The 18,241-nt window shown below is 42.0% G+C and overlaps 1 protein-coding gene across 1 annotated transcript; it reads right to left on the bottom strand.

Annotated features, from left to right (window-relative positions):
* Positions 1-8,892: 8,892 nt before the first annotated feature.
* LOC124016646 lies at positions 8,893-18,052 on the bottom strand. Its single transcript, XM_046332186.1, has 2 exons — positions 16,049-18,052; positions 8,893-13,566 (listed from the first exon to the last, which is right to left on the bottom strand). The coding sequence occupies exon 2, from the start codon at positions 13,546-13,548 to the stop codon at positions 8,893-8,895; it is 4,656 nt and encodes a 1,551-aa protein (XP_046188142.1). The 5' UTR covers positions 13,549-13,566; positions 16,049-18,052.
* Between the last annotated feature and the right edge of the window lie 189 nt (positions 18,053-18,241).

Genomic DNA, 18,241 nt, shown 5'->3' with positions numbered 1-18,241 from the left:
ATGGGTTCAGCAGCGAATCCATGAACAACTTGCAATGCAAGGTCTAGGGGCAGATGCAAGAGTGATTCAGTTCCAAGAGTATCTTGAAGCAATTCACTGCTATAACTAACTACAGCTTCACTGCTAGGTTCTATATCCTCACCAACTTCCTCTTTCCATCTGCCATCCGGTTTGTCGAGTGTGTTAGAAGCAAACAAAAGACACTCAGTGTCCGTTTCACTTTCCTTTGGACCCAGTAGCTCTTCTGTGTTGCTGTAGGACCAGGATTCCATAACTGCAATGGATGCCTGAAGTTGTAGGGATTTTTCTGTGTCTCCAGTTTTGGCGTCTTGTTTCTCCCCAAAGTCTGTCTCTGCTTGTTTACCTTTATTCCGACGAGTAGAACCCCTTTTCCTTCTCTTCTTTGCAGTGTCAGGTGATTCCAGCAGATTTGGGTTTTCAGTTTGAGACAGATTTATTTCTGTGAGGTCATTTAATGAGGGATTATTGTCTTCCAGGTATTGTGATGTTATATATGGCTCTATACAAACCATGTCACATGACTCTTGGGCCTCTACTGTAAGAGCTGCTGTGTCAGAGGGAGTCTGGTGGCTCTCGCTCTCTGCGACTATTTTCACTTCTACTTCTATCTCCTCCGCCTCTCTAACTTTTTCTGTATGTTCTACAAGCTCAGACCTTTCGATGCCAGATTCTCCTTCTACTACTATGTTGACCTCTCCCTCCACTACTATGATCGCTGGGTCTCCCATCGCCTGCTCCTCTGTCACTTTTTCTAGAAGTTCCTCAAGCTCTACAAGATCAGTCATTTCTATGCTAGAATCAATTTTTGCTGTTGTAATGACATCTCCCACCTCTCCTATAACATCTGTGTCTTCTCCTTTCTCCTCCTCCTGCCCCTGCTCTCTTCTCTCCTCTCCTTTTCTACCTGGATGAGACTTGCTGCGAGTGGAACCAATCTTTCTTTTCCTCCCTGGAGTGTAGGATTCTACCTCTGCTGTTTCCTCTGGAACAAGAGAACTCTGCAGTGAGCGTGGATCTGGAGGGGAGTCAGTGTTTCCTCTTGATTCATCAAGTGTTTCCTCCAATGATGTTCCTTTGTGTTGCAAACCAGTGATGGCAGGATTTGAGTTCAGTGTGTCATCGGTCAGGTCAGAGTCATATGACTCTATAGTAGGAACATCAGGGTAAGTGTTGTGAAGAGTTTGACTAATCTGAGTCAACTCTACTTCACGTAGAAGCAAGAGTTTTGTTGCCATTGAATCCTTTATAATTGATTGGCTCTCACTTTCTATATTGTCAGTCTCTATGTTTCTTCCCTCTTGATTTGAAGTACTGAATGAACAGCTGAGGTCAGTCAGGACAGTCTCCGCATTTCTCTCTTCTCCTTCATTCTTCTCATTACCAGCTCCATCCTTAGATTCCATCAACATTTCAAACTCCATGCAAGAACCTTCCACTGCATCCATGTTTTCTCTCTTGTCTTCTATCTCTGTGCTTTCTATTTCCACTTCTTGTTTCTCCTCTGTGTCCTCCTCTTCTCTTTGTACACCTCTAGGATGCCTACGAGTCGACCCCATCTTTCTCCTCCTGATTGGAGAAGGACTCTGATTTGAGTTGATGTTTGCTGCGTTATCACCTTGGTCCTGAACACTCTGCAGTAAGAGTGAATTGGGAAAAGAGTTATGGCTTTCATCCGAGTATGGAGTTTGGTTGAGTTGACTAGCAGAGATATTGGGATCAGTGCTCAAAGCCTCATCTGTTTGGCAGGGCTCTGTTGTGAGAGTTCTATCATCATATGTCATTTGGCTACTGACACTCACTTCATTTACAAGCGGCACATGGTCACTCATTTCCTCCTCGCTGAGTAACATGACCTCTGATGTGTCCAGTCTGCCTGTGGTATTGGGGTCAGTGTTTGCACCACCCTCATTCCCCTGAATACTCTGCGGTAATAGTGGTTTGAGAAAGGGGTTAGTGATTTCCATACATGGAGTTTGGATGAGTTGACTCGGAGAGATTTTGGCATCAGTGCTGAAAGTGTCATCTGACTCTAGTGTAAGAGCACAATCATATGCTATTTGGCTGCACTTGATCACTTCAGAATTATTCACAATCAGTGTGAAATCACTAACTTCTTCCTCCCTGAGTAAAGTGACTCCTGATTGGTCCAGTCCAGCACTGAAGGGCTCTATTGGGTCAACAATGTGGGCCATGCTTGCTTCATTGTTGCTCTCAGTTTCTGTATTGACAGAGTCTACAATGAATCTGTTGCCTTTCTCTTGGTTATATAATTGATCTGCAATACCAAATGAATCGATGTATTGATCAGAAGGGGTGGGTTCAATCAGACTTTCTTCTTCCATTCCTTTCTTCTCCTCATCTGCTCCATGCTCCGGTTCCAATAACAACAGAGACTCTTCCGATGTTTCAACACCAGATCCTTCCACTGTTCCCATGTCCCTTTCCAACCCCCTTCCTGTCTCTCCTATGTTTTCTGTGTCTTCCTCTGTTTGGAAATTCTCCATCTGCTCTCCTTCTTTCTCGTCTACACTGGCGCTATCTTTAGGCTCCATAGATATTTCAAACTCAGTCTCTTCGATGCCAAGCATTTCTTCTTTTCCCAATATGACCTCTTCTCCCTCATCATAAAGGTAACGATATCCATGCATCTTACTCTCACCATGTTCTTCCTCCTCATGTATACCTCTATGATTCCTGCGAGTTGAACCCATCTTTCTTCTCCTGGATTCTGATTGAGCACTTTTGTCATGACCCAAAGAGCTGTCTGAGGGGGTTGATTGTAAAAAGCAGGTCATATCCTCACTTTGTTCAGGTTCAAAGCTTTCTACATGGTCTGGTTGTCTAAAATGAGTTATATTTGCCATTACTATGTTTTCCTCAACTATCAGATCAACAAAGTCATCATCTTCATCTCTTTGGTGCAACGTTTCCTGATTGCCTGGACCAGTAGAGTTCATATCATCTTGCAATTCTGACTCATTTACAACAGGTTCAAGTTTCTCTTCACCTTCTCCACTTTGGAGGATTATTGTGTTATTGAATGACTCAAACTCTTCTGTGTTGGTTAAAGTGTCTGACTCAAGGGATTGATCTAATGACTGTCTAGAGCTGAGAAATGTGGGGGACTCCACCTCGGCATGCTCACTTTCCTGCCTCCTCTCTTCCTCTTTCTTCAACTCTGTTGTGGGTTCAGCAGCGAATCGATGAACAACTTGCAATGCAAGGTCTAGGGGCAGATGCAAGAGTGATTCAGTTCCAAGAGTATCTTGAAGCAATTCACTGCTATAACTAACTACAGCTTCACTGCTAGGTTCTATATCCTCACCAACTTCCTCTTTCCATCTGCCATCCGGTTTGTCGAGTGTGTTAGAAGCAAACAAAAGACACTCAGTGTCCGTTTCACTTTCCTTTGGACCCAGTAGCTCTTCTGTGTTGCTGTAGGACCAGGATTCCATAACTGCAATGGATGCCTGAAGTTGTAGGGATTTTTCTGTGTCTCCAGTTTTGGCGTCTTGTTTCTCCCCAAAGTCTGTCTCTGCTTGTTTACCTTTATTCCGACGAGTAGAAACCCTCTTCCTTCTCTTCTTTGCAGTGTCAGGTGATTCCAGCAGATATGGGTTTTCAGTTTGAGACAGATTTATTTCTGTGAGGTTATTTAATGAGGGATTATTGTCTACCAGGTATTGTGATGTTATATATGGCTCTATACAAACCATGTCACATGACTCTTGGGCCTCTACTGTAAGAGCTGCTGTGTCAGAGGGAGTTTGGTGGCTCTCGCTCTCTGCGACTATTTTCACTTCTACATCTATCTCCTCCGCCTCTCTAACTTTTTCTGTATGTTCTACAAGCTCAGACCTTTCGATGCCAGATTCTCCTTCTACTACTATGTTGACCTCTCCCTCCACTACTATGATCGCTGGGTCTCCCATCGCCTGCTCCTCTGTCACTTTTTCTAGAAGTTCCTCAAGCTCTACAAGATCAGTCATTTCTATGCTAGAATCCATTTCTGCTGTTGTAATGACATCTCCCACCTCTCCTATAACATCTGTGTCTTCTCCTTTCTCCTCCTCCTGCCCCTGCTCTCTTCTCTCCTCTCCTTTTCTACCTGGATGAGACTTGCTGCGAGTGGAACCGATCTTTCTTTTCCTCCCTGGAGTGTAGGATTCTACCTCTGCTGTTTCCTCTGGAACAAGAGAACTCTGCAGTGAGCGTGGATCTGGAGGGTAGTCAGTGTTTCCTCTTGATTCATCAAGCGTTTCCTCCAATGATGTTCCTTTGTGTTGCAAACCAGTGATGGCAGGATTTGAGTTCAGTGTGTCATCGGTCAGGTCAGAGTCATATGACTCTATAGTAGGAACATCAGGGTAAGTGTTGTGAAGAATTTGACTAATCTGAGTCAACTCTACTTCACGTAGAAGCAAGAGTTTTGTTGCCATTGAATCCTTTATAATTGATTGGCTCTCACTTTCTATATTGTCAGTCTCTATGTTTCTTCCCTCTTGATTTGAAGTACTGAATGAACAGCTGAGGTCAGTCAGGACAGTCTCCGCATTTCTCTCCTCTCCTTCATTCTTCTCATTACCAGCTCCATCCTTAGATTCCATCAACATTTCAAACTCCATGCAAGAACGTTCCATTGCATCCATGTTTTCTCTCTTGTCTTTTATCTCTGTGCTTTCTATTTCCACTTCTTGTTTCTCCTCTGTGTCCTCCTCTTCTCTTTGTACACTTCTAGGATGCCTACGAGTCGACCCCATCTTTCTCCTCCTGCTCGGAGAAGGACTCTGATTGGAGTTGATGTTTGCTGCGTTATCACCTTGGTCCTGAACACTCTGCAGTAAGAGTGAATTGGGAAAAGAGTTATGGCTTTCATCCGAGTATGGAGTTTGGTTGAGTTGACTAGCAGAGATATTGGGATCAGTGCTCAAAGCCTCATCTGTTTGGCAGGGCTCTGTTGTGAGAGTTCTATCATCATATGTCATTTGGCTACTGACACTCACTTCATTTACAAGCGGCACATGGTCACTCATTTCCTCCTCGCTGAGTAACATGACCTCTGATGTGTCCAGTCTGCCTGTGGTATTGGGGTCAGTGTTTGCACCACCCTCATTCCCCTGAATACTCTGTGGTAATAGTGGTTTGAGAAAGGGGTTAGTGATTTCCATACATGGAGTTTGGATGAGTTGACTCGGAGAGTTTTTGGCATCAGTGCTGAAAGTGTCATCTGACTCTAGTGTAAGAGCACAATCATATGCTATTTGGCTGCACTTGATCACTTCAGAATTATTCACAAGCAGTGTGAAATCACTAACTTCATCCTCCCTGAGTAAAGTGTCTCCTGATTGGTCCAGTCCAACACTGAAGGGCTCTATTGGGTCAACTATGTGGGCCATGCTTGCTTCATTGTTGCTCTCAGTTTCTGTATTTACAGAGTCTACAGTGAATCTGTTACCTTTCTCTTGGTTATATAATTGATCTGCAATACCAAATGAATCGATGTATTGATCAAAAGGGGTGGGTTCAATCAGACTTTCTTCTTCCATTCCTTTCTTCTCCTCATCTGCTCCATGCTCCGGTTCCAATAACAACAGAGACTCTTCCGATGTTTCAACACCGGATCTTTCCACTGTTCCCATGTCCCTTTCCAACCCCCTTCCTGTCTCTCCTATGTTTGCTGTGTCTTCCTCTGTTTGGAAATTCTCCATCTGCTCTCCTTCTTTCTCGTCTACACTGGCGCTATCTTTAGGCTCCATAGATATTTCAAACTCAGTCTCTTCGATGCCAAGCATTTCTTCTTTTCCCAATATGACCTCTTCTCCCTCATCATAAAGGTAACGATATCCATGCATCTTACTCTCTCCATGTTCTTCCTCCTCATGTTTACCTCTATGATTCCTGCGAGTTGAACCCATCTTTCTTCTCCTGGATTCTGATTGAGCACTTTTGTCATGACCCAAAGAGCTGTCTGAGGGGGTTGATTGTAAAAAGCAGGTCATATCCTCACTTTGTTCAGGTTCAAAGCTTTCTACATGGTCTGGTTGTCTAAAATGAGTTATATTTGCCATTACTATGTTTTCCTCAACTATCAGATCAACAAAGTCATCATCTTCATCTCTTTGGTGCAACGTTTCCTGATTGCCTGGACCAGTAGAGTTCATATCATCTTGCAATTCTGACTCATTTACAACAGGTTCAAGTTTCTCTTCACCTTCTCCACTTTGGAGGATTATTGTGTTATTGAATGACTCAAACTCTTCTGTGTTGGTTAAAGTGTCTGACTCAAGGGATTGATCTAATGACTGTCTAGAGCTGAGAAATGTGGGGGACTCCACCTCGGCATGCTCACTTTCCTGCCTCCTCTCTTCCTCTTTCTTCAACTCTGTTGTGGGTTCAGCAGCGAATCGATGAACAACTTGCAATGCAAGGTCTAGGGGCAGATGCAAGAGTGATTCAGTTCCAAGAGTATCTTGAAGCAATTCACTGCTATAACTAACTACAGCTTCACTGCTAGGTTCTATATCCTCACCAACTTCCTCTTTCCATCTGCCATCCGGTTTGTCGAGTGTGTTAGAAGCAAACAAAAGACACTCAGTGTCCGTTTCACTTTCCTTTGGACCCAGTAGCTCTTCTGTGTTGCTGTAGGACCAGGATTCCATAACTGCAATGGATGCCTGAAGTTGTAGGGATTTTTCTGTGTCTCCAGTTTTGGCGTCTTGTTTCTCCCCAAAGTCTGTCTCTGCTTGTTTACCTTTATTCCGACGAGTAGAAACCCTCTTCCTTCTCTTCTTTGCAGTGTCAGGTGATTCTAGCAGATATGGGTTTTCAGTTTGAGACAGATTTATTTCTGTGAGGTTATTTAATGAGGGATTATTGTCTACCAGGTATTGTGATGTTATATATGGCTCTATACAAACCATGTCACATGACTCTTGGGCCTCTACTGTAAGAGCTGCTGTGTCAGAGGGAGTTTGGTGGCTCTCGCTCTCTGCGACTATTTTCACTTCTACTTCTATCTCCTCCGCCTCTCTAACTTTTTCTGTATGTTCTACAAGCTCAGACCTTTCGATGCCAGATTCTCCTTCTACTACTATGTTGACCTCTCCCTCCACTACTATGATCGCTGGGTCTCCCATCGCCTGCTCCTCTGTCACTTTTTCTAGAAGTTCCTCAAGCTCTACAAGATCAGTCATTTCTATGCTAGAATCCATTTCTGCTGTTGTAATGACATCTCCCACCTCTCCTATAACATCTGTGTCTTCTCCTTTCTCCTCCTCCTGCCCCTGCTCTCTTCTCTCCTCTCCTTTTCTACCTGGATGAGACTTGCTGCGAGTGGAACCGATCTTTCTTTTCCTCCCTGGAGTGTAGGATTCTACCTCTGCTGTTTCCTCTGGAACAAGAGAACTCTGCAGTGAGCGTGGATCTGGAGGGTAGTCAGTGTTTCCTCTTGATTCATCAAGTGTTTCCTCCAATGATGTTCCTTTGTGTTGCAAACCAGTGATGGCAGGATTTGAGTTCAGTGTGTCATCGGTCAGGTCGGAGTCATATGACTCTATAGTAGGAACATCAGGGTAAGTGTTGTGAAGAATTTGACTAATCTGAGTCAACTCTACTTCACGTAGAAGCAAGAGTTTTGTTGCCATTGAATCCTTTATAATTGATTGGCTCTCACTTTCTATATTGTCAGTCTCTATGTTTCTTCCCTCTTGATTTGAAGTACTGAATGAACAGCTGAGGTCAGTCAGGACAGTCTCCGCATTTCTCTCCTCTCCTTCATTCTTCTCATTACCAGCTCCATCCTTAGATTCCATCAACATTTCAAACTCCATGCAAGAACGTTCCATTGCATCCATGTTTTCTCTCTTGTCTTTTATCTCTGTGCTTTCTATTTCCACTTCTTGTTTCTCCTCTGTGTCCTCCTCTTCTCTTTGTACACTTCTAGGATGCCTACGAGTCGACCCCATCTTTCTCCTCCTGCTCGGAGAAGGACTCTGATTGGAGTTGATGTTTGCTGCGTTATCACCTTGGTCCTGAACACTCTGCAGTAAGAGTGAATTGGGAAAAGAGTTATGGCTTTCATCCGAGTATGGAGTTTGGTTGAGTTGACTAGCAGAGATATTGGGATCAGTGCTCAAAGCCTCATCTGTTTGGCAGGGCTCTGTTGTGAGAGTTCTATCATCATATGTCATTTGGCTACTGACACTCACTTCATTTACAAGCGGCACATGGTCACTCATTTCCTCCTCGCTGAGTAACATGACCTCTGATGTGTCCAGTCTGCCTGTGGTATTGGGGTCAGTGTTTGCACCACCCTCATTCCCCTGAATACTCTGTGGTAATAGTGGTTTGAGAAAGGGGTTAGTGATTTCCATACATGGAGTTTGGATGAGTTGACTCGGAGAGTTTTTGGCATCAGTGCTGAAAGTGTCATCTGACTCTAGTGTAAGAGCACAATCATATGCTATTTGGCTGCACTTGATCACTTCAGAATTATTCACAAGCAGTGTGAAATCACTAACTTCATCCTCCCTGAGTAAAGTGTCTCCTGATTGGTCCAGTCCAACACTGAAGGGCTCTATTGGGTCAACTATGTGGGCCATGCTTGCTTCATTGTTGCTCTCAGTTTCTGTATTTACAGAGTCTACAGTGAATCTGTTACCTTTCTCTTGGTTATATAATTGATCTGCAATACCAAATGAATCGATGTATTGATCAAAAGGGGTGGGTTCAATCAGACTTTCTTCTTCCATTCCTTTCTTCTCCTCATCTGCTCCATGCTCCGGTTCCAATAACAACAGAGACTCTTCCGATGTTTCAACACCGGATCTTTCCACTGTTCCCATGTCCCTTTCCAACCCCTTCCTGTCTCTCCTATGTTTGCTGTGTCTTCCTCTCTGTTTGGAAATTCTCCATCTGCTCTCCTTCTTTCTCGTCTACACTGGCGCTATCTTTAGGCTCCATAGATATTTCAAACTCAGTCTCTTCGATGCCAAGCATTTCTTCTTTTCCCAATATGACCTCTTCTCCCTCATCATAAAGGTAACGATATCCATGCATCTTACTCTCTCCATGTTCTTCCTCCTCATGTTTACCTCTATGATTCCTGCGAGTTGAACCCATCTTTCTTCTCCTGGATTCTGATTGAGCACTTTTGTCATGACCCAAAGAGCTGTCTGAGGGGGTTGATTGTAAAAAGCAGGTCATATCCTCACTTTGTTCAGGTTCAAAGCTTTCTACATGGTCTGGTTGTCTAAAATGAGTTATATTTGCCATTACTATGTTTTCCTCAACTATCAGATCAACAAAGTCATCATCTTCATCTCTTTGGTGCAACGTTTCCTGATTGCCTGGACCAGTAGAGTTCATATCATCTTGCAATTCTGACTCATTTACAACAGGTTCAAGTTTCTCTTCACCTTCTCCACTTTGGAGGATTATTGTGTTATTGAATGACTCAAACTCTTCTGTGTTGGTTAAAGTGTCTGACTCAAGGGATTGATCTAATGACTGTCTAGAGCTGAGAAATGTGGGGGACTCCACCTCGGCATGCTCACTTTCCTGCCTCCTCTCTTCCTCTTTCTTCAACTCTGTTGTGGGTTCAGCAGCGAATCGATGAACAACTTGCAATGCAAGGTCTAGGGGCAGATGCAAGAGTGATTCAGTTCCAAGAGTATCTTGAAGCAATTCACTGCTATAACTAACTACAGCTTCACTGCTAGGTTCTATATCCTCACCAACTTCCTCTTTCCATCTGCCATCCGGTTTGTCGAGTGTGTTAGAAGCAAACAAAAGACACTCAGTGTCCGTTTCACTTTCCTTTGGACCCAGTAGCTCTTCTGTGTTGCTGTAGGACCAGGATTCCATAACTGCAATGGATGCCTGAAGTTGTAGGGATTTTTCTGTGTCTCCAGTTTTGGCGTCTTGTTTCTCCCCAAAGTCTGTCTCTGCTTGTTTACCTTTATTCCGACGAGTAGAAACCCTCTTCCTTCTCTTCTTTGCAGTGTCAGGTGATTCTAGCAGATATGGGTTTTCAGTTTGAGACAGATTTATTTCTGTGAGGTTATTTAATGAGGGATTATTGTCTACCAGGTATTGTGATGTTATATATGGCTCTATACAAACCATGTCACATGACTCTTGGGCCTCTACTGTAAGAGCTGCTGTGTCAGAGGGAGTTTGGTGGCTCTCGCTCTCTGCGACTATTTTCACTTCTACTTCTATCTCCTCCGCCTCTCTAACTTTTTCTGTATGTTCTACAAGCTCAGACCTTTCGATGCCAGATTCTCCTTCTACTACTATGTTGACCTCTCCCTCCACTACTATGATCGCTGGGTCTCCCATCGCCTGCTCCTCTGTCACTTTTTCTAGAAGTTCCTCAAGCTCTACAAGATCAGTCATTTCTATGCTAGAATCCATTTCTGCTGTTGTAATGACATCTCCCACCTCTCCTATAACATCTGTGTCTTCTCCTTTCTCCTCCTCCTGCCCCTGCTCTCTTCTCTCCTCTCCTTTTCTACCTGGATGAGACTTGCTGCGAGTGGAACCGATCTTTCTTTTCCTCCCTGGAGTGTAGGATTCTACCTCTGCTGTTTCCTCTGGAACAAGAGAACTCTGCAGTGAGCGTGGATCTGGAGGGTAGTCAGTGTTTCCTCTTGATTCATCAAGTGTTTCCTCCAATGATGTTCCTTTGTGTTGCAAACCAGTGATGGCAGGATTTGAGTTCAGTGTGTCATCGGTCAGGTCGGAGTCATATGACTCTATAGTAGGAACATCAGGGTAAGTGTTGTGAAGAATTTGACTAATCTGAGTCAACTCTACTTCACGTAGAAGCAAGAGTTTTGTTGCCATTGAATCCTTTATAATTGATTGGCTCTCACTTTCTATATTGTCAGTCTCTATGTTTCTTCCCTCTTGATTTGAAGTACTGAATGAACAGCTGAGGTCAGTCAGGACAGTCTCCGCATTTCTCTCTTCTCCTTCATTCTTCTCATTACCAGCTCCATCCTTAGATTCCATCAACATTTCAAACTCCATGCAAGAACGTTCCATTGCATCCATGTTTTCTCTCTTGTCTTTTATCTCTGTGCTTTCTATTTCCACTTCTTGTTTCTCCTCTGTGTCCTCCTCTTCTCTTTGTACACTTCTAGGATGCCTACGAGTCGACCCCATCTTTCTCCTCCTGCTCGGAGAAGGACTCTGATTGGAGTTGATGTTTGCTGCGTTATCACCTTGGTCCTGAACACTCTGCAGTAAGAGTGAATTGGGAAAAGAGTTATGGCTTTCATCCGAGTATGGAGTTTGGTTGAGTTGACGAGCAGAGATATTGGGATCAGTGCTCAAAGCCTCATCTGTTTGGCAGGGCTCTGTTGTGAGAGTTCTATCATCATATGTCATTTGGCTACTGACACTCACTTCATTTACAAGCGGCACATGGTCACTCATTTCCTCCTCGCTGAGTAACATGACCTCTGATGTGTCCAGTCCCCCTGTGGTATTGGGGTCAGTGTTTGCATCCTCCACATTCCCCTGAATACTATGCGGTAATAATGGTTTGAGAAAAGGGTTAGTGATTTCCATACATGGAGTTTGGATGAGTTGACTAGGAGAGATTTTGGGATCAGTGCTGAAAGTGTCATCTGACTCTAGTGTAAGAGCACAATCATATGCTATTTGGCTGCACTTGATCACTTCAGAATTATTCACAATCAGTGTGAAATCACTAACTTCTTCCTCCCTGAGTAAAGTGACTCCTGATTGGTCCAGTCCAGCACTGAAGGGCTCTATTGGGTCAACAATGTGGGCCATGCTTGCTTCATTGTTGCTCTCAGTTTCTGTATTGACAGAGTCTACAATGAATCTGTTGCCTTTCTCTTGGTTATATAATTGATCTGCAATACCAAATGAATCGATGTATTGATCAAAAGGGGTGGGTTCAATCAGACTTTCTTCTTCCATTCCTTTCTTCTCCTCATCTGCTCCATGCTCCGGTTCCAATAACAACAGAGACTCTTCCGATGTTTCAACACCAGATCCTTCCACTGTTCCCATGTCCCTTTCCAACCCCCTTCCTGTCTCTCCTATGTTTTCTGTGTCTTCCTCTTTTTGGAAATTCTCCATCTGCTCTCCTTCTTTCTCGTCTACACTGGCGCTACCTTTAGGCTCCATAGATATTTCAAACGCAGTCTCTTCGATGCCAAGCATTTCTTCTTTTCCCAATATGACCTCTTCTCCCTCATCATAAAGGTAACGATATCCATGCATCTTACTCTCTCCATGTTCTTCCTCCTCATGTTTACCTCTATGATTCCTGCGAGTTGAACCCATCTTTCTTCTCCTGGACTCTGATTGAGCACTTTTGTCATGACCCAAAGAGCTGTCTGAGGGGGTTGATTGTAAAAAGCAGGTCATATCCTCACTTTGTTCAGGTTCAAAGCTTTCTACATGGTCTGGTTGTCTAAAATGAGTTATATTTGCCAGTACTATATTTTCCTCAACTATCAGATCAACAAAGTTCTCATCTTCATCTCTTTGGTGCAACGTTTCCTGATTGCCTGGACCAGTAGAGTTAATATCATCTTGCAATTCTGACTCATTTACAACAGGTTCAAGTTTCTCTTCACCTTCTCCTCTTTGGAGGATTATTGTGCTATTGACTGACTCAAACTCTTCTGTGTTGGTTAAAGTGTCTGACTCAAGGGATTGATCTAATGACTGTCTAGAGCTGAGAAATGTGGGGGACTCCACCTCGGCATGCTCACTTTCCTGCCTCCTCTCTTCCTCTTTCTTCAACTCCTCTGTTATGGGTTCAGCAGCGAGTCCATGAACAACATGCAACGCAAGGTCTAGGGGCAGATGCAAGAGTGATTCGGTTCCAAGAGTATCTTGAAGCATTTCACTGCCATAACTAACCACAGTTTTAGTTCTAGGTTCAGTATCCTCACCAACTTCCTCTTTCCATCTGTCATCCGGTTGGTTGAGTGTGTTAGAAGCAAACAAAAGAAACTCACTTTGACTTCTGCTCTCAGTGTTCCTTTCACTTTCTTTAGGACCCAGGCACTCTTCTCCTTTGCTGTGGGACTCAGATTCCACAACTGCAATGGATGCCTGAAGTTCTAGTGATTGTTCTGTGTCTCCAGTTTTGGTGTCTTGTATCACCCCAAAGTCTGTCTCCTCTGGCATTCTTTTATTCTGACGAGTAGACCCCATTTTCCTTCTCTTCCCTGCAGTGTCAAGTGATTTTAGAAGATATGGGTTTACAGGTTGAGACAGATGTGACTCTGTGACGTAATTTAATGGTGGATTATTTCTTTCTGTGTGTTGTTGTGTTATTGTTGATAAGTTATCTGATGAGACACGGTCCGTTTGGAGCATCACTGAAACTGAATCAGCCCCAACTTCAACTACTTTCCTTTCCTTTGACAACATTTGGGACCCATCATCATCTTTGTTGGTCTCATGTTCATCTTGATTCTGACGTGGTTGACGTGATGATCCCATTCTCACTTTTCTTGACTTCTTGCCAGACATGGTTCTTCAAAGTCCCTCCTATGTCACGACACAGACAGTAGATTGTTAAACACTAAACCCCACTGCAATTAAAAGGCTTCCGGGGATTATATGCTCCTTGCATTTTTTTACACAATAAAATGACTCACTGTGAAGGCACCACTAAAAGAATGTTGGCATCACTCGACCTTTTTAGAGACGTAGTCCAGCTATTTTTTTTTTTTTTTCTGTTGAAAAACAATATCCCACATAAATACAGTCATGTACACACACTTTAGCATAAAAAATGGTTTTTGAGCAAAATAGTGTTTTATAGACACAAGTGCAAACTTCATGCAGCAGGCCAGGTTTCCCCAATAGGTGGCCCGTGGAGTGCTTTTATGCGAGAGAGAAAAGAACAAACCCTCGGCTATGTCACAGGGTGGTGAAAGTGCAAGGTGATGAGCTTGATGCTCCTTTCCAATAAATATCCAGGGTCTTATTCTGAGGGCTTTATTCTGGTGATATAAGAATCGATGTTTAGCAGCCGTTTGACAATAAAAAATAATCTCGCTCTATTGTCCATAATAATAATCTCATCATGTTGGCTATACTGTATCTGGGCTCTACCCAATCATCAGTAGAGTTGAAAATGGCAAGGAACCCATTTAACTTTTTTTTATTTGGTACATGGAAATTGTTTACTACGTCATTGGGCACAGCCTTGTATCTGCAACTAGTCAATTCGATGGATACACATCTCATGGGGAAATATGAATTGTTTTTAATGCATATTTTTTAATATTCGCATGAAAATCTGTCGCCAATTGGATGGGAACCTAGCCTGTAACCAGGTTTCCAGTTGTACTTGTTTGGGCCCGCTCGCTCTTGTGGTTTCTTCATGCACTCTCACTCTAAAGTGGGTCTCGCGCTGGCCTGCCTGGAAGTCACTGAGTCAGTTGAATGAGAAAGCCAACTGAAAACTGAAGAGACCCACCATATAAACAAACTATTTTACACCTTATCATCACGGTGAGCAAGTTATAAGGCATAGGATATGAAACACTAAGTTAAGCAGAGTGTAATGATTGTGTAACAACCCTGGGTTTATAAGCGTGGATATTGACTCTGCCGTTCGAGCATGCTGTTGGGGCACATTCACAATAACAACCTTTCCTCAAAAACTTTTTGGGTGTGACACTGCCTGTCCAAATCAGATTCTATCTTCACTAGATTGTAGAATTCTATACTAGCACTCAATGTACAAAAATGTGTTTAGATATTTTTTCATTAACCTTCCGACTTGGTCAGAAACACAGGGGGACAGATGTGAGTACCAAAACAAGTTCTGTGAGCTGTAGCCAAATGCTATTAAATCTGGATGACTAAAATGACCTATTTTGAGACTTTGTATACTACTTTGTAGTAACAATAACATTACACTTGTCAAATATAAAGGCCAAATGTAGTCTTTACCTCATAATACACACATTCAAGGTAAATATGAAAGTCGTTTTTTCATGCTCAGGTTGACCGTACTATGGAAATATGGAACTGCACTTCAAGGTTTCAGATTGCCTTCATTCTTCTCACCATACCCTATCCAGCTCCCATGTATGTTGTGGTTTTTCACTATGAGCTAGAGGTATAAGAGGGTACAATACACTACTAGACCATGCATCTAGTGTTTTTTCACTATGAGCTAAAGAGGTTTAAGAAGGTACTAGGCCTACGCTTTGCAATTGCAGAGTTAGTGGTCAATGTTGTCCATAAATTACATTTTTGGTCACTTTACCCGAAACAAAACAGTGGGGCACAGACCACCATAATACATTGTAAACAACTACCATGCTTTCATGTTTCACTACATGCTGCTTGTACAAAACAATGGTATTTTGTTTTCATTGTACTTCCATGGTACATTTTTGTAAGGGAGAAAAGCCTCCCCACTTGTGCCCTTTCACAGGGATATTTGGATTACATGATGTCCACAAAAGCTATGGAGAATATACAACATTTACATTAAATGCACAAATTAATAGTCAAGAGTTATCAATGTAAGTGATGCAAACTAAGGTTTGCAACAACACCATTTTAAACACCTGTCTGATTCATCATTTCCTGTTTCCATATGAAAACCCACAAGAGTATCACACACAGAACATGACACTTAATCAGAATTTAAAAAATATGTTTTATATAAAATGTTCAAGAAACTAAGTCACAAGGTACCTGCCCCAATTCTCAATAAAATCTAGCTTTTTAAAGGTGAGTTTTTTAAAATTCAACCAATAAAAGTATGTGCTGGAGTTTGTTGCTAAAACCATGTGATTGCAAATTATATGTATTATGAATTGTAATGCAGCAGACTTGTAGTATATATGCATGTATAGATATATTTATAAAACCCCAATAAAAATATATTTAAAGAAACCATGTCATTACTGTAATACCTAACATTTGCATTGGAATCTGCACATATACAAACCCTTGACATTACATATGCCTTGCTCTAACCATAATACAACATTTATGTACTCACCTCCAGAGTCCACTTGTGGCAAACTTTCATGTAAAATGTTCAGGAAATCATTTACCTCCTCCCAATACACCGTATGATGTCAAGTGCTGGCTAGAAGTATAGCATGTCATGTTTCATTCTTCTAAAACATTTTCCTATTTCTGCAACCGTGACCAAAGACTTCCTGTGTGACCAAAGACTTCCTGTGTAATTAACACCAACCCCTATGTTGAAACAAACTGAGCAAAAATTATCCTTCCCGGAAAATGCTTAACTTACAGCTTTGAGACATCTCTGGTCATGAGAACTTCACTGTAAATATGATATACGGAAGGTAAAACTCAACAATAAAAAATCTTTACCAACATAACTTGCTACCTGGGTTTGTGCAGCCAATATTGTGATGTACAGTGCCTTCACACCCCTTTACTTTTTCCATGTATTGTGTTACAGCTTGAATTTGAAATGTATTCAAATGTAGATGAGTCACTGGCCTACACACAATGACACTACACACCAAACATGCATCTTGTTCACAATAACACACTAAAGTAAAAGTGCCAAACATGTGTCAAAGAACTTAATGCTTTGTATTCAGGACATAAAGTTATGTTTGGGGAATATCCAACAACACATCAGAGTACCACTTCAAATTTTAAGCATGGTGGTGGCTGAATCATGTTATGGGTATGCCCATCATCGGCAAGGACTGCATTTTTTTTTTCGTTTAAAAATAAATGGAATAGGAGGAAACCTGGTTCAGTCTGCTTTCCAAAAGACAAATTCAACTTTCAGCAGGACAAGAACCTAAAACACAAAGGCCAAATATACACTGTAGTTTCTTATCAAGACAACAATGTTCTTGAGTGGCCTAGTCAGTTTACTTAAATTTGCTTTAGAATCTACAGCAAAACTTGAAAATGGCTATCAATGATCAACAACCAACTTGACGGAGTTTGAATAACTTAAAATAGATAAATGTGCAAATATTGTACAATCCAGGTGTCCAAAGCTCTTAGACTTACCCAGAAAGACTCACAGCTGTAATTGCTGCCAAAGGTGATTCTAACACATACTATACTGACTCAGGGGTGTGAATATTTATTTAAATGGCATATTGCTGCATTTCATAAAGTTGTAAAAACATGTCATTATGGGATATTGTGTATAGATGGGTGAGAACAAAACTATTTAATCCATTTTGAATACTTTTGAAGGCTGAATGCACCTTAAACATATATTTGGGCCCATTATCCTTCATGTTAACTGGCATCATGTTTATAGTCAATCCTGGATGTGTGAAACATGTTCCTAACTAAAAGGAAATACCAAATGGAGCGTGCTATATACACACACACACACAAAAAATAAAATATACACGACTGAATTAGCAGTGGGCATTGTTTCTCAACCTTACTTAACTATGACTTCGTTAAAGGGATTGCAAGTTAAAACTTACAATTTAAATATTAAGGTATATCCAGTGCATTGGGAAAGTATTCAAACGCCTTCCCTTTAGACATTGGTTACGTTACAGCCGTATTCTAAAATGGATTAAATACATTTTTGCTCCTCATCCAGCTACACACAATACCACATAATGACAAAGCAAAAACATGTTACGAAATGTCTGAAAATGTTTAAAAAAATGACAGAATTACATTTACACAACTATTTCAGACCCTTTGCTATGAGACTAAATTGAGCTCAGGTGCATCCTGTTTCCACTTGTGGTAAATTCAATTGATTGGACAGGATTTGGAAAAGGTACACACACCTATCTATATAAAAAGGTCCCACAGCTGACAGTGCATGTCAGAGCAAAACCAAGCCATGAGGTTGAAGGAATTGTTCGTAAAGCTCCGAGACTAGATTGTGCAAGGCACAGATCTGAAGGGTACTAAATAAAATGTCTGCAGCATTGAAGTTCCCCCAAGAACACAGTGATCTCCATCATCCTTAAAATGAAGAGGTTTGGAACCACCAAGACTCTTCCTAGAGCTGGCTGCCTGGCCAAACTGAGCAAAAAAAAAAAAAAAAAAATAAAAAAAAAAAAAAAAAAAAAAATCGGGAGAAGGGCCTTGGTCAGGGACGTGACCAAGAACCTGATGGCCACACTGACAGAGCTCCAGAGTTCTTCAGGAGAAAGAACCTTCCAGAAGGACAACCAACTCCATAGCACTCCATCAATCAGGCCTTTATGGTAGTGGCCAG

This window comes from Oncorhynchus gorbuscha, linkage group LG03 (genome assembly GCF_021184085.1).
Source record: "Oncorhynchus gorbuscha isolate QuinsamMale2020 ecotype Even-year linkage group LG03, OgorEven_v1.0, whole genome shotgun sequence".
NCBI classification, from domain to species: Eukaryota; Metazoa; Chordata; class Actinopteri; order Salmoniformes; family Salmonidae; genus Oncorhynchus; species Oncorhynchus gorbuscha.
The sequence above is the reverse complement of the archived record's forward strand: the minus strand, read 5'-3'. Positions and strand labels throughout refer to the sequence as shown.

What these genes read in the sequence shown, in the direction of transcription:
- LOC124016646 (XM_046332186.1), bottom strand. Translation starts at nt 13,548, where the DNA reads ATGTCTGGCAAGAAGTCAAGAAAAGTGAGAATGGGATCATCACGTCAA.